The 15458-nt window shown below is 40.9% G+C and overlaps 1 protein-coding gene across 1 annotated transcript in view; it reads right to left on the bottom strand.

The window, feature by feature from the left end:
* The window catches only part of TG (thyroglobulin), a 144995-nt gene that overhangs the window by 62017 nt on the left and 67520 nt on the right, over window positions 1-15458 (bottom strand). Inside the window, exons 36-41 of the mRNA XM_063418884.1 lie at window positions 15176-15310; window positions 14157-14321; window positions 12815-13037; window positions 10304-10397; window positions 6366-6525; window positions 1331-1530 (exon numbers count right to left, since the gene is read on the bottom strand). Coding sequence (XP_063274954.1) covers window positions 1331-1530; window positions 6366-6525; window positions 10304-10397; window positions 12815-13037; window positions 14157-14321; window positions 15176-15310 — 977 coding nt within the window. The remainder of the gene's footprint in view (window positions 1-1330; window positions 1531-6365; window positions 6526-10303; window positions 10398-12814; window positions 13038-14156; window positions 14322-15175; window positions 15311-15458) is intronic.

The following is a 15458-nucleotide window of genomic DNA, read 5'->3' on the forward strand; positions in this document are numbered from 1 at the left end:
GAATTGGTGCATTTGTCTGCTCGTTACACTTGCCACTGTTTTCCATTATTCAGTGTTCTCCTGTAGGGGAAAGAATGAGTATGAACTTGTTTTAATAAAAGAAAATATATAATGTGGAACTACTCTCCAGGAGCAACAATAAGCAAAGAGGTCCTTGCATTTCCCTTCTCTAAGTGGCTTAGCTGTTAAATTGCGCTGTGTCCTGCCACAGTTTTCAGAGGGCTCCATCTTCAGCCACATCAGTACAGGGTTTGTGACTTCAAACTAGGAGGAAACTGAGAGAAAAAGACTCTGGGTCTTCTAGAAAATTAAATTCTGTGTCAAGAGCTGACTAATAATCTAGGAACTGTGTGAGGAATTATCTGATCATGACACAAAAAAAAAACCAATTAATGAGCAGCAATTTTTAGAAACTTTCCTTGCCTTCCCCAATAGAGCAATGCAATTAAAATAAACTTATTGAGCCACAGGGATGCAAAAGGCAGATTATGTTTCATGAAGCAAGAGCACAGTGAAGAACAACCAGGTACTGAATTAGGATGCCATTATTTTCAAGGCAACATTTTATTTAATTGGGCCTTCAGCTTCCTGAACCAAGAATTCTATCCCGCTGCTCACTGTTCCAAGGCAATACTGCTAGCAGACCCCCAAGTACCATTTCTGCTGGATGTATAAACCTCATCTGGAGATTAAGCCCCATTCCAGAGCACACTGAGCTTATCTGAGGCTGTGAAGATACATGGCATTATTTATGCTGACAAAACTGATCTCAGAGCCCTGAACACAACATGGGAAAGGCTGTAAGGATATGGATCAATTGGAGTGACTGAGAAAATGGTCTAAGCTGACAGGAAACAAGCCCATCTGTGAACTGATTTTTATCCTCTGAAATTTGTTTTTTTTTTTAAATGAAATCTGTCATAAGATCTGAGGAAAAGACTGAATACTTTAACATGTGGGAGTTTGGCTCATCAGTTTCAGGGCCTAAAAGCTGGTGACCAACAATCGTATTTATGGGATGGAAACTAAGCTGTTGTACCTACAGGTTACGAAAGAGATTATTTATATAATACACAAAAAACCACAGTGACGAACACTGGATTCTTACTATGAGTAAATCAAACACCAAAGTACATCTCTTGAACATCCTGGTGAAGCATCCAGCCCCTGGAGATAACCGTCACAGGTGAGATGAAACATAACTACAGCAATAACAGCCCTGTCAAGGTATGGATGAAATAAAACCAGCACCCACACACGGCAGCACCCTCATCTCTGCAGCAACATCCTTTCACAATGCAGGTGAAGCTGAAGCAGGAATGGCACTTACCATCAGCAGCAGCCTCCTGAACAGGCCTGTACCTGCTGTCTGTGTGAGCAGGTGGACGCTGGCCACGTCGGCGCCGCCGCGCGCGGCTCCCAGGGACACGCGGCCGGGATCGCCCCCGAAGCTGCCGATGTTCTGCTGCACCCACCTCAAAGCTGCCAGCTGATCCCAAAGGCCAGCATTTCCCCTCGCCTCAGCAGAGCCTGGGCAGGAAACAATACACGGCTGAAAACACAACGATAGACATCCAGGTTTGGAGTAAATGTTACATTTTTCGCAGGTCTTGCTGCTGAAACTTGACAAAACGGGTACCAGAGTTTAAAAGCCTGGTCCCTTCCAAGGTAATCACTTTACACAGTGACTTCATTTCAGTTTTACCACTCCACAGTGCAGCCCTGGGGGAGCTGCTTTGTCCCAATGATAGGAAAATAACACGTGAACTTCTAAGCTTCATTAGGACACATCATGGCAGGAGATGAATCCAGGCTCAAGTATCCATAGATTTAGCCATAAGATTCTTTTTCTACATAAGTAGCTCAATCTTAAAATGAATTAAAAACAAACAAAAATGTGTGTTTGCCAAGTTCTCAAGTCAGAAGGGATCTACAAGTATTACTGTTTCCCTAGAGTTGACCTGATTTGTTTCCTTCCTACATACCTCTTACACTTGCCTTGCCTAATCAAACATTATAAATCACAGCATCTTGAATTTCTTTACATTCTTCCAGATATTATTTTAAAATTCATAATATTTCTGTCTACAGTCTTTGAGATTGTCCTATATCTATTTTATAGAAAGCTAATATATGTATACATATCAATATTTTTGCAAACATAAAAACAAACAAGTAATTAATCATGTGCTTCTCATGCCTAAGTATGATCAACACCTTTTCAACACCAGAAAGTGGTAACCTGATACTTTGATTAATAAGGAACTAATGCTGAATGCATCTAATGATGCAATCATGTAGGTAAGCTTGATTTTATGCCATCAAAAGCAGAAATAAGTAATTCCTCCATGGTTTGTGAAACAGGAATAGAAAATGATTATTCATTGTCTACTTTTTTTTAATCCACAATGAGCCATTCATTTCCAAAGTTTTAAAATTCTTCACATTTAAAACTTGGAAAAAAACAAAAAACCACAGGATAAAATAGAAAAGCCGTGAACAGAAAAACAGCTGAAACTGTTTCTTCCATTGCCAATACCAAATAGTACAAGTTTAAATAAGGGTAAATTCAGAAACTAGTAAATTAAAATTAACAGAGAGTGGAATAAAAAGATGCCACTTTGTGGACAGATCTTGGGCAAAGAGCAGTTAAAGTGTACTTCCTTTACACTGCTGTAGTGAATTACTGAGGTATCAAACACACCAGTTTACACAGCAGAATAAATATAGAGGAAAACAGATTAATGGTAACTTTGCAGGGCTGAGAGATGCCCACACTACAAGAGCCATTGTTAGGAACAGCCTTTCTGTAGGGCAGCCAAAATCTGAATGGCCCAAAAAACTATGACCTATAGCCATTGCTTCAGATGATCAGTCCAAGCCATACCAGTGAAGCAACAGAGGAAATATATACCTGCTTCGTTTTTTTGTTTTGTGATTTGTTTTTTTGGTTACTTTTACTCTGTTCTGCACACCATGACCAGTTCCCAGAGTTCTCAATCCAGCAATAAATTCAGTCTTTAAAAAGGAAATCTCACTTTAAGGGCTTGCTCCATCCCCATTGAGGTCACTCCAAAGGAAGTGAAATCATAGAATCACTCAGGTTGGAGGAGACCCTTAAGATCATTGAGCCCAACTGTTAACCCTGTACTGCCAAGTTCACCTCTAAACCATGTCCCCAAGTGCCACATCTGCATGTTTTTAAATATTTCCAGGGATGGTGACCCCACCACTGCCCTGAGCAGCCTGTTCCAATGTTTTACAATCCCTTTGGTGAAGAAATTTTTATGTGCAGATCCATGTAAATGTTATAGCCACACAATCTGCCTTGCTTTCACTATACTAAACAAAAAGACCTAAGAGGGAACTATAACCAGTTCCCTTTTCCCTGGCAAAAAACACAGCTGGGTTGTGAAATGTACCACACTGGAGAACAGATGCATGCATGGACATTCATAGGAGTTAGACTGAAAGAAACATATCTGTCAGGAATCTTTTCCACTGCCTTTTTGTAGGAAAAGATCACATTCCTGAGGGCCACAGGAAGCTGAAAAGAAACCAGAGTCCTTGTGTGCTTCCTTCTGTTATTACTAAACAGAAGAACAATAGTGCTAAATTAAAGCATGAAAATCATTCTGGATTATATGACTTCATGGAATCCTTAAAGAACGAAACCTAAAAACATGACTGTCTTCTCCATATTCTTGCCATCCATTTCACTGGCAATTCACCTTAATTTTTCTGGACAAAGCAAGTGAAGACACTAGTAAGTATATGTATCACTTTTTGCAACAATAATAGGTGATAACAAATTTAATTAAACATCCTTTATGCTTAGAAGAACAAGAGCTCTTTCACTTTTTGCAAAAGTCTTGCCATTGAGAGATCAGAACAACTGCAGAACTAACAAAAACTCCATCCAAACAAAAGGAAATCTGTTTTCACTACCCTTCAATTCCCCAAAAATCCAATTCAACACTTTGCTTAGTTGGACAATTAATACTATTCACAAGCTTATTTCTAACTGTAGGGCCTTCTGACAGTCCTGCTGCGAGGCCCTAAGGGTGAACTCCTGCTCCCTTTGAATCCAATAGCAAAAGTTCCAAAGGACCAGGTGCAGGAGACTGAAATGTTAATGGTTAATGACTTATATCACCCATTTGTTGTCACAGCACCCAGCCTGATAAAGTTCAGTGTAAGAGTGTGTTTGGACAACATCCTCAGCCATATGGTGGGATTCCTGGGGTGTCCTGTGCAGGGACAGGAGCTGGACTCCAATGATTCTTGTGAATCCTTTTCAACTTAAGATATCTTGTGAGTCTAGGATTGTATGATTTCCCCAAATACATACCATGGACTTCCCAAAGAGGAAGAGGCCAGGAAAGACAGAACATTTCCCTGACCACAGTACAGAGGAGCAGGAGCAGGTCCCCAAAAAGTCCATATGAGTAATGAACCACCTTTACATGAGGGTTTGCAGGAATGTGTGCCAACCATGCACACCAACACCACGTATTGACATTTTGGGATACGCAGGCAGGACCCTGTGAAACAGAGACTGAATAATCTTCCTGATCCCTAAATTATGCAACATCATATAAATACTGCTGCACCATATTCAGCCCAACCAGCATTTTCCACTAAGGAAGAAACTTATGTGAGGTTCACAGGGCTGAAGGAGGATGGTGGGTAGGTGTGGGCAGTGCTAGGTACTGGAAGCTCCCACAGCACATATCCCCACTGCATTTGGCTCTAGACAAAATGGTATTACGGTATCACTTTCATAAACATTGGGTTTGCACTGATGAAAGCAGTGGTATTTTTTTCCAGATGCACCCGTAACCAAATTCTTATCTAAATAGGTAAGGATCTTGTAGTGACAGCTCTCTATTTATGGAATGAAAGAGATTTTGTTGTGAGTGAGCTTTGAACAAAACAGTAAACAGAGAAGGCAAAAAATAACCAACAACTGCAGCTATAATATCAAACTAGTCAAAATCCACCCAAGATCACTTGCAGAACACTCAAAAGGATCATGAGGCAAAGTATGTAGGTCAGATATTTGCAAACATGGCAAATATGACGTCCTAAAAGTTATAAATGTATCAAAATGCCCACTAAAGAAACCAAGGATTTTCACCAGACTGAAAGAGACAGAGCTTCTCTTGCAGTTGTTGCATTTTCTCTCAATGGCTCTTTACCTTAAGTTCCCCTTCTCCAGGCAGAAGTGAAAGATGGTAGAAAGAAAATCATTCCCTACTTGCTTAAAAAGGCAAGGCTAAAAAAAGGCAACATGGAGAAAAACAATCCCCAAGACCAGATGGCACTACCCCAAAGATTTAGGGAGATTGAATGTGAGTTTTCATACCTCTTTAACAAGACAAAATCCTGTTTATAATGAGAATTTGTATAATTTTTAATGGCAATTGGTATTAGGAGGCAATAGGAGAGGAAAATCCTTTACACTGGAACATGGAAAATGGTTGCAACACAGAACATTCAAATAAAGTTTCGGTCACATCCAGGCCAGTACAGATCCAGATTAAATGGGGCAAGCCCTTCAGAAAAGTTAAGCTGAAGTGTTAAGAACCAGTCAACTACCTTTGTGCCATACTTTCCATCCTTCATCCCATGAACCTGCAGTTATCTGACTCTGCCTCTTCCTCACTCTGACATGAGCACAGGAGAGCAAAATTTCATGGATGGACCAGGTTGGAAGTTGGAATCATTAAAAACTCTACTCACAATGGTAGATCACTGGAATTAGCAGGAATTTTGATATTAACCTATCCTCACATGTGTCTGCAAAACTCAATATCCAGAATGTCATCTGCAAGCACAAGTCTAGCCAGTGCTTTGATATAGATACTTAGTTTGGCTTTTTTCTGTCCCTGTTCCTCCACCCACTCCCTTTTCTCTTCAGATCAAGTCTCCATTACTTCTTTGCCATTTTTTTTCCCACAATAATTAAAAAAACATCTGTGAAAAAATAACTTGTGTCTTGAGTTGCAATGCAGGATGTAACCAAGAGTATGTATTCTATTGCCATCTGTTGAAACTGGCTAGGGAAGTGTCAGGTTGCATTCTGACTCTGTCAGTGTTTTCTTTTTTTTGGACATTTTCATTTTTAATATTCTTAGTAAAGAACTGTTATTCCTATTCCCATACCTTTGCCTGAAAGCCCCTTAATTTCAAAATCATAATAATTTAAGGGAGGCGGCTTACATCCTCCATTCCAAGGGAGGCTCCGGCTTTCCCTGGCAGACACCTGTCTTTCCAAACCAAGACACTTGAAAAAATAAAAATCAGAAAGAGAAGAGTTACAGAATGCATAATTGTGTTTGCTCTGGAAACCCACGACTCACCAGTGCTCAGGAAGCCAAAGACCCCAACGCGGTAATTTGCCATCACAACGATGGCGTTGCTGACGGCGGCCAGGTATGACCCATCCAGGGTTGTCTTTCCCTCCTCGGTGTTGTAACTCCCTCCGTTGTGGAAGAACAGCAACACTGACATGTTTCTGACCTGCCATGACAACGACCAGATTAATATTCCTGTTGCCAGCTGCTTTGGTGGGTCACTGATGAGAACACAAGCAGCTTCCTCTTGAATATTATCTATGCCATTTATAGCTCTTTAAGAGTGACCATAAAGAGGAATATCTGCCTCTCTGTCTGGAATTTAAAGGGTGTTGTCCACAAATTGTCTGAAATTACCTGTATGTCATAAAGAGGGCACTAACTCCAGCAGAAAGGAGATCTAACTGTACCACCATATTCCACCAGCCAAAATCTCCTCTAGGCCAGCTCCTGCTGCCTTGGACATTGAGCATGTGGTGTGCTTATCTTTACTAGAGCACATCTGCTTTACACAAATACGCAGGAAAAGCTCAAACAAGTGGGAAACAGGAGAAGGAAAAGGCCTGATGGGTTGCTCCATCTTGAGTAAGACTAACTCATAGCTGTGCACACCTGCTTTCTGCTCTCAAGTCTTCAGCACTCAAACACAGCCTAGTCTCCAAAATGTCCCTTGACACAACACTCCATGCTCCTTCAGTCCCCATGGAAATTTTCCCCTACCAGATGCAGAGACTCACATCTCACAAAGCACTGATGGACTCTGCCCCAAAAGAGCCCAACAGGATTCCTGAGATGGCAAGGAGTCCCAGTCTGCACCCATGTTAACACTCAGAGCCATCTGATTTTGCACAGAAACAGGAACTTTTTCCCAAAGCAGCACCAGATATGGACCCTCTCTGCACACACAGCAGAGCTGCAGCCAGGCTGCTGCTGCATGAACAGGAAAAAGGCAGAACAGCCCCAGGACACCTCAGCACTTACCAGAAGGTTACAGACACTCAAAAGAAACATCCTTCAGTGAACATAAGGGGGGAGGTTGGTTTGGTTTTTTTCCTTTTTTTTTTTTTTTTACTTTAGCAGCCTCAAAATATATCTGGGGTTGGTTTTCCTGCACCTAGAGGGCAATGGGCTCTGTTGGTGTCATTTTCTGGATGGAGCTTAGCTAAACACAGCAGTCCCATCTGTTCTGGCAAAGATTGTCTCCAACAAAAACACAAATGGCTGTATGGGAGAAGCAGCAGAGCAGTGCTGGCTGCAGCATCCTGCAAAATTACAGGTTAGCAGGCAAACTATCCTCAACTGCCCTTAATTTGCACACAACTTTGTGCACTCCTCACTTATCTCTCTGATGAATCAGTTCAAGAGCTTCTTGTGAACATAACAACATTGCCACAAAAACACAAGACCTTACAAGCACTGAGTTGATTTTTCTCATGAACTTCTCTTGAATTGAAAGTGCCTAACTTGCAGTGCCTTGTCCCTCATTCCCATTTCTGCACTGCATGCAACACAGAGGGAGATGGAGGGGTCAAGAAAAAAAATGAAATCATCTGTTTTCATATGGAAATTCATTCTGAAATACAACAACATCGAATTGTGTCAGCTTGAATGGTATTAACAATTATATTGAGCCTGATCCACCCCCTCAGCTCAGCATGGTTAAGCCTGAGGCTCGTACTCAGCATGTCCCACACATCCACGGTCTCTATAGCACCATGACCCCCAGCTGCCCTGTAAATTTCATATTACATTATTCTGAGTGACTTTACACAATGAAAAGCTTAAGAAGGGCAAAAATGGGCAGTAAAATTTGCAAATGGCAAACCAAAACCATTTACAACAGCTGCAACAGATATGGAGTAATTCAGGGGAAGGTTTATCACTGGAACTGTGCACAGAGCCAAGTGTCTGGATGTAGCATTCCCATTTCTTTTTCTGCACCAAGCAATGGGAAGCCCAGCAGCTCCATCATGGTCTCATGACTGCAGGGGCTTAGGTCCCATGTGCAAACCCTGGTGGGGTAATGAAGTTCAGCAGCCACCAGGACAAGTCAGCTGAAGTGTGAGAAGCTTCAGAATATTCACAAGCATCTCCTCCATCACAGAATGACAGAATGGTTAACCTTGGAAGGGAACACTGTTGGGGCCATCTGGTCCAACCTCCCTGCTCATCCTTCTGTAAAACTCTTGATGAGCTACTTGACAGGGGTAGATCTAAACTGAACCAAGACAGGTAACCTGCAGTGCTTGTACAGTGTTGCTTTGTAAAGAATTGAGTGCAATGGGGACGATGCACTAAGGATGTGCAGGAAATGGAGGAAGAAGAGAGAAGGTTTCTATTCCTATTTGATGGAGATTTTTAAGTTTTGATCTTACAATTGAACCCTTTCTAAATAAAGGCAAAGCACACTGAGCTAGTGTGACAGGTGGTGATGATTATAGGTGGAAAAAAACTCAGAAGTGCCAGTTTAACTGTGGTATACATAGCTATGGAAGCAAAATGATGTCATTCACCTTCTTCACTGCGTGACATTTTGAGAGTCCTTTGGTGACAGGCAGCAGTTCCTGCACTGTGCTCTTTTTAATGCTCAAAATGCTCCTGAATGACCTCTGCATTTGCTGCTCCCTGGGAGATTTTATATTCCATGTTCACTAACTAATTTAACTTTCCACAGGCTGAAAATAAATAACTATCTCTCTACATGTGAGTAAAAAATAGAGCTTGCCACAAAAAGAGACAGGAAAATGCAATGCCTTCTGTTCCCAGTTACTTCTGCAAAACCAGAAATTTTGGTTCTCTCCTGAACTAGACTTATGCATGTGAAACTGATTTTCTTGATTGGACCTACTTCTACCTTACACATTTACAAAAGACAGCAGAGATTCAGTTCTCAGGATTGACAAGGAGAAGAGACAAGCCTATTTATTCTGGTGGAAAAGACAATGCTTTCAAATAAACTATCTAGAAAGCAGCTCTTAAGCATAGATGGCAAATTGCCTGGGACAGTGACCTGATGTTTTCAATAAATGGTGACTGCACTCAAGGCAAAATGACAGCCTCCTGCTGCAGGGAGAAGACTGATCTCTCTGATGATTAAAATGGGCCTGCAAGGGACTCTGTGTTGCTGTCAGACTGCTAAACCAGCTCTTTCCAGACGTGCAGTATGACAGACTCATAAATTTCTATTACAGCTACCATCACCTTCTGAAAATTGCCAGTACTGTGGAAAGAAAAAGTTCCTGTCTCTGGGCCCACTCTTCAGTGGGATTCCCATGTTACTCAGCATCTTAATCCCCAGCCCCCCAGGGGTTGGCCAATCATTTTAGCTTGTCTTTAACTTGCAGCTTCCTTTTACGACTGTTTAGAATGAGAAAATCGAGAACTTTCAAATGACAATTCCTCATATTGTACCAGTGGCTCAGTCACTTTTGAAACATCTATTTTTAAGCTCTGTGAGCTGGCCACAAATCTAGCATTGCTTGTCACTCTCATTTCCCAACAGACCTCCCACACAAGTCAACAGGGGAACAGCAAAGATGTGGGTGAAAAAAACCCATCAGCAGCTCCCTGTCTGGTGGTAAATGTTGATGTATTGTATTGCTTCATTGTCTCCTGGACAGATGGTCTGCTTGCAGGAACACTGACATCCCTGTCCTTAATTTCTCCTCCTTTGCTGCCACCTTCTTCTCATGCTTTGTTTCCCTCTCTGTCTCTCTGTCATTTCTGGCTTTTTATATGCTGTCCTCCTAGTCACCCCACACTGCTCACACGAAGCCTGTAGGGAATACTCTTGTACCAGTGAAGATACCTGAGTGCCCAATTTAACCTTGCAGGCTCTGTGAACCACACAGGAAAATCAGCCATTCATGCCAATTAAAACCACTTTGGAAAGAGACAATCCTCAGCTACAAAAGAAATCTATTTTAATTACATCTCTTACTTACAGTGGTGGCAGGAACAAAGATGTGCAGATACAGACAGTCCTCACTGACAGACTGTGGTGGGGCCTCTCCATCTCCTGGCTGCCAGCATGCTGCCCTAGAGACACAGATTGAGAAAGTTACAATAAAAGAGACTTGTACTCTTCTTCCACTGCTGCTACTTCCTTGTATTTTGATGCATTAGGTTAATAAAATCTTTAAATCTGTAAATCTTGATCTCATTTAAAACTGTGTCCACCTATAAGTTAGCAACAGCTTATGTGGGTTTGTATACATACACAAAATGCATTGCATTTGTGTGCCTAGAACTCCTCCTCAGAAACCCTGCCTCATTACAAAAAGCTTAAAACTTGAAAATATGCTTTCAAAAACCCCTCAATTTACACAAACTACACAAAATTAGCACCTGCTGTAAAGGGAGCAGGACAGGCACAATCTCCCCTGCACACCTACAAAATTCACTCTTTTGCTGAAATGCTAGTTATTTATTTGAATTTCTAATAATCTGCGGGCTACATACATTTTGATGTATTTCCTAGTGGTGTGTGGTCTATATTTCATTTTGTTTAACTTAATTTCTAATGGTCTGTGGGAAAATTTGGAAACTTGAAAATTTTAATGCATTTTTAAAATGTCTTTGTTCTATGCATCTCAGCAGACCATTAACAGAGTCAATAAATATTAAAACTACCCTTCCAATAAGAATTCAGCAGCCAACCATGTAGAGAAAATTATTTTCTGGACATCATCTAAATGAGATTCATCTGTTCAAGCACATCAAGCTTGAATCAAGGGGATAATTTTTGCTGTCCAGTGAAAACCTATTTTGAAGCCATTTCCTTCTATTTCACAGCTTTATCCATTCCATACAATGAGTTATGGAAAAAACCTCACAATTTATTAGTGAAGAAGCCAAGAGGCTTTATAAAAATATGGTAATAGCTCAGAGAATTATTTCTAAATTATAATTTTAATACCCTTGTAAAATTTTGTCCTAAAAGTGTGAAGAAATTATTAGGAAACTATAAGGGAAAGGAGCAGACTTAATGGAATTCTACAATTTTTTTTCCATAAGGGGGAGATTTCTAGGATGGTGGTGTCACTCAACAACTTTCACACTGACACACTTTCATAGTGAAGCACATTATCTCCAAAACAATAAACTGCTAAAGCCATTTTTGGCAGAAAAAAAATACAAATTCCTGGGTGGGAAACCTGCCAGGACAACAGGTATTACACTATTGATCATACAGCTTTCCACAGGGCAGCAGGGATCATCACCTGTGACCACAGCTTTTTATTCTCCAGCTCCCAGAAGAAAGGCTGCCACCTGCTGAAGCAAGTCCACAGCTCTTCCAGGAGCTGGAGACTCCAATAGCTGGCTGGTGGTTTTGGTCAGGTTGGTTTGGGATGGGTTTTTTATGTTTTTTAAGTCTTTTATCAAGTCCAAGCTGATAAATAAATATTTCTCTTCCATCACTAATGGCACTGTGCTAATGTGAATTTCTTCTATATAAATATTTAGCAACATCAATATATAATACATAGAATCCTAAAAAAATCAACAGTTTCTATAAATAAAGTGAGGTCTCTCCAATTCCCCAGGTGTAAACTCCAATAATTGTTTTTTAAATGAATAATAGAAGGTAATGGCTAAATTCTTCATTGCACTAAGCAAGCACTGTGGATTCAAAAGACAGGAACAGATTGACAAAGGTCCCCAAATTGTTTTGAAAATCTCAGCCCATTGAAACCCCAGGTCTTCAAGAGGAGATCACAGAGGCAGGTGGGTCCAACTAAGCCCTACAAGACCCCATCCTGTGGCTTAGACACCAAAAGCTGGTGCTGTGTGTGCTAAACTAACACCACTGTACACCTGAGGAGACAAAAAGTCACATCTCTCCAGATCCCTGCAATGTACTCGGGGCTGAGGCTTCACACCTCCACAGCTCAGGTGCATCCTGAAGGATGGGATAACCAAAGGCCAAATACACTTTCAGCTCCCCAAGTATTTGCCTTTTAATAGATTTTGGACAGAAGAGATTGATTTTCTGGGCCCTTCAGCCTGATCTCTTGGACACCATTAGACAGAGAATTTCTCTATGAGGCCCACAGCTTCTGGCTACCTCAGTGTTTAAGTGCCCCTCTTGGATTAAATGTGTACAAATTTATGGCTCAGAAGGAGCAAAACGCATTTGTATAAATATAATAAATACCAGTATAAATACTATTCAGAATGAAAATGGACTGACAGCAGACAGTTGGTGGGGAGTTATGCAGAGATTCAAGGCAATGGAGTGTACAGAAATTTTCCTTTTCTCTTGAGGTGCTTGCACACTTTAACATATAGATGGAGAAATTATTCTCTTTGCTGATCAAAGTCTCAGGCTTGTATCTCTCTGTGCTCTGCAGGTTGCTTTGTAGGAAAGGACATGAATGTTGTTGTCATCACTCCAGCAGCTTTCCCCCCCTGGCTGGACAGGCAGCCCTGCAGGTGCCACGGGGGTTCCTTACCGAGCCACTGTGGCATTCCAGGTTTCCACCCCAGCAAAGGGCTCCGGGGGGCTGAAGCGCCTCTCTCCGAGGGGAGGGGCAGCATAGGGCACCCCCAGGAACTGGCTGATGTTCCTCCACCCTGAGCCAACCTGGATCACCTGGGACTTGCCCACCAGGTATCCGTGGGATGGGATGTACACTGTTGGGGTTGAATCCGATTCCGAAATGGGCAGGAGCAAATCTATCAGAGGGGGAGCAGAGGAAGAAGAATTTGTTTTTTCAAGTTAGGGCCATTCCAGAAATGAAAATTAGTCCCATTTCCCATAGTATTAGCTGTTAAGTGTCCAGTTCTTTAAATAAGACATAGATAATTTACTGCTTACTGTTACTGTTTTCCAATAAAATAGTTCATTAAAACACAGCTAAGTGACATCTCCTGCTAGTTTTCCCCTAAAACAATGTATTTGATAGGCAGGAACAAAATTCAAAGTCATGGGACTAAAACCAAAACTGTAACAAACAATAAACACACAAGTCTACTTTTATGTCTCAGTTTGAGATTTTGTTTTACTTGGCAATGATAAACTGCTTTTTCTCTCATTGAGTTTCAACCTAGAACGTTCTCATAGACTTCACAGAATTTCAGTGAAAAGGAAAATTTTCTTCCCTTCCCCCTTATAGTTACCTGGGTTCTAATTACCCCTAAATAAAAAACTAGTATTACATAAAAGGAAAGTAGTCTCTTTAAAAATCAAGGGGAATAAACCAAAAAAAACTTACACTTTCAAATTAGCATGTAACCAAACAACAGAGTTTTTACTTATCCACACTATCTACACAACTTCTTTTTCTCTCTTAAATAATTTTCGTTTCTTTATTATTTCATCCTGTTTAAGGAGCAGGGATATCTGTGGCTTTTTTTATCTAGAGATTGTCCTTAATACTTTCCATTGACAGTGGCTTTTCAACACTCCTAGTTTTATTCTACAAGTTTAAAAGGAAGACCTTATTAAAGCATCTTCTGCAGATGAAAAGCTAAGACTTGGACTTGCATTACTGTTGTTGTTTGGTTTTACTGTTCTGCACTTTCAAAATATCTTTCATAAACTAGACTTCCTCTCTTATGCCTGCTTCAACACCACAGGGAAACACTATGATTTCATGCATTTTTAAAACAGTATTTGGGGACGTTTTTCCCATCCTCTTGGCTGTAACTCTTCTGAAACAGCCATGGACAGGTGTCTAGAGGACATCCATATTGCTTTATGAGGTGAGGAATTCCTCAGTCCTCCATTCACAAGAATTGTGCACAGGCCACCACAGCTGAGGTCCTTCCCCCACAGCTTTATCCTGTTCTTACCTTGTCTCCTATAGATATAGGTTGCAGGTTCTTTGAGTAAAACCCAGCAGCTGTGCCCTTGCAGGCCATGTGTGCATATCTGTGTGTCAGGGTAGAAAATGCACCTTATGGCTGAAGGCTGGATTTCCAGTGTAACCACTGCACATGACTGGTTCTTTGAACAAGCTGTGAGGTGAAGCATGAAGAAAAAGAGCAGGTAAAAATGTGTTCTCACAGTATTTTGCATGACAGTGTTAGGCTGTGCTTAAAAGAAAGGGTTTACAACAGGTGAAGCAACAAAGATATGATGTAATTTAGAGTAATGGGACATAAATGTCCTCAAATGCCCAGAACATTCCCCAAAATAGCCAAAGGACAGAAGGTTATATTGGCTTTAAAATGGAATAATGCAACAAAAGAACTTTTATCGCAGGTTTTAGAAGGAGAAAAACACCATCTAGTAAAGTGCTGATAACCTCATCTGAATTCCAACAGTCCCCAGTGAGTAAATGGGAATTTTCCCTTATTTCTACCACTCTGTGGCACTGAGGATTTTCCAGCCATGTGAAATTGAAGGACTCTCTTCTGTCTAGTCAGGCTGTAGATTAAAGCAATTCTCTTTGCTGTTACTACAGCTCAATCCCTGCCTCCCCCAGCTCTCTGTTAACCCTCCCTCACACACCACTGCCATGGGTGGCTTCAGGTGGGTTTAGAAAATAGCAGTAGTTCTTTGGAAAAACAAGACATCATTGCTTTACATATTTGCTATAATATTCTCCCACTTGTACAATGTCTGGAGAAGTAAGAGATCTCTGTGCCCAAGGGGCATCAAAGTTACTTAATTACTGTATGGTATTTTATATTATTGCATCTCTCTTCAACTGAACTACTTCAGACCCCCTCTCTCAGATCAGGAAACACTGGGATAGACTTTAAAAACAAGTAAAATCAGTGTATCTATGTCAGAAGTGGGAAAGCTTTCTTGGTTTTCAGGCTCACAAGTAGTATTTTCTATGAAGCTGGGAATGACCATTTCTTACCAGATAGACAAAAATCTCTGGCAATGGAGAAGTCATTGGATATATCTCTGCTAACATGCACAACTTCAAAGTTTGAGATGGATGAATCCATGAGAACAGATGACACGTTTAAGGATTGCCATGCATCCATATATTCTGTAAAATGAACCATAAAATATATGACTAATAAAAATTTCAGAGGAAATTAATCTAGACGTAAAGGCATTGGGGACTTCCTCGATGAACAAGTGTCATCTTCTTTGCATCAACTGAGAACTAATTAAATATTCTTTGATTGCCTTTG

Source organism: Prinia subflava, chromosome 1, assembly GCF_021018805.1.
Source record: "Prinia subflava isolate CZ2003 ecotype Zambia chromosome 1, Cam_Psub_1.2, whole genome shotgun sequence".
In the NCBI taxonomy this organism is placed as follows: domain Eukaryota; kingdom Metazoa; phylum Chordata; class Aves; order Passeriformes; family Cisticolidae; genus Prinia; species Prinia subflava.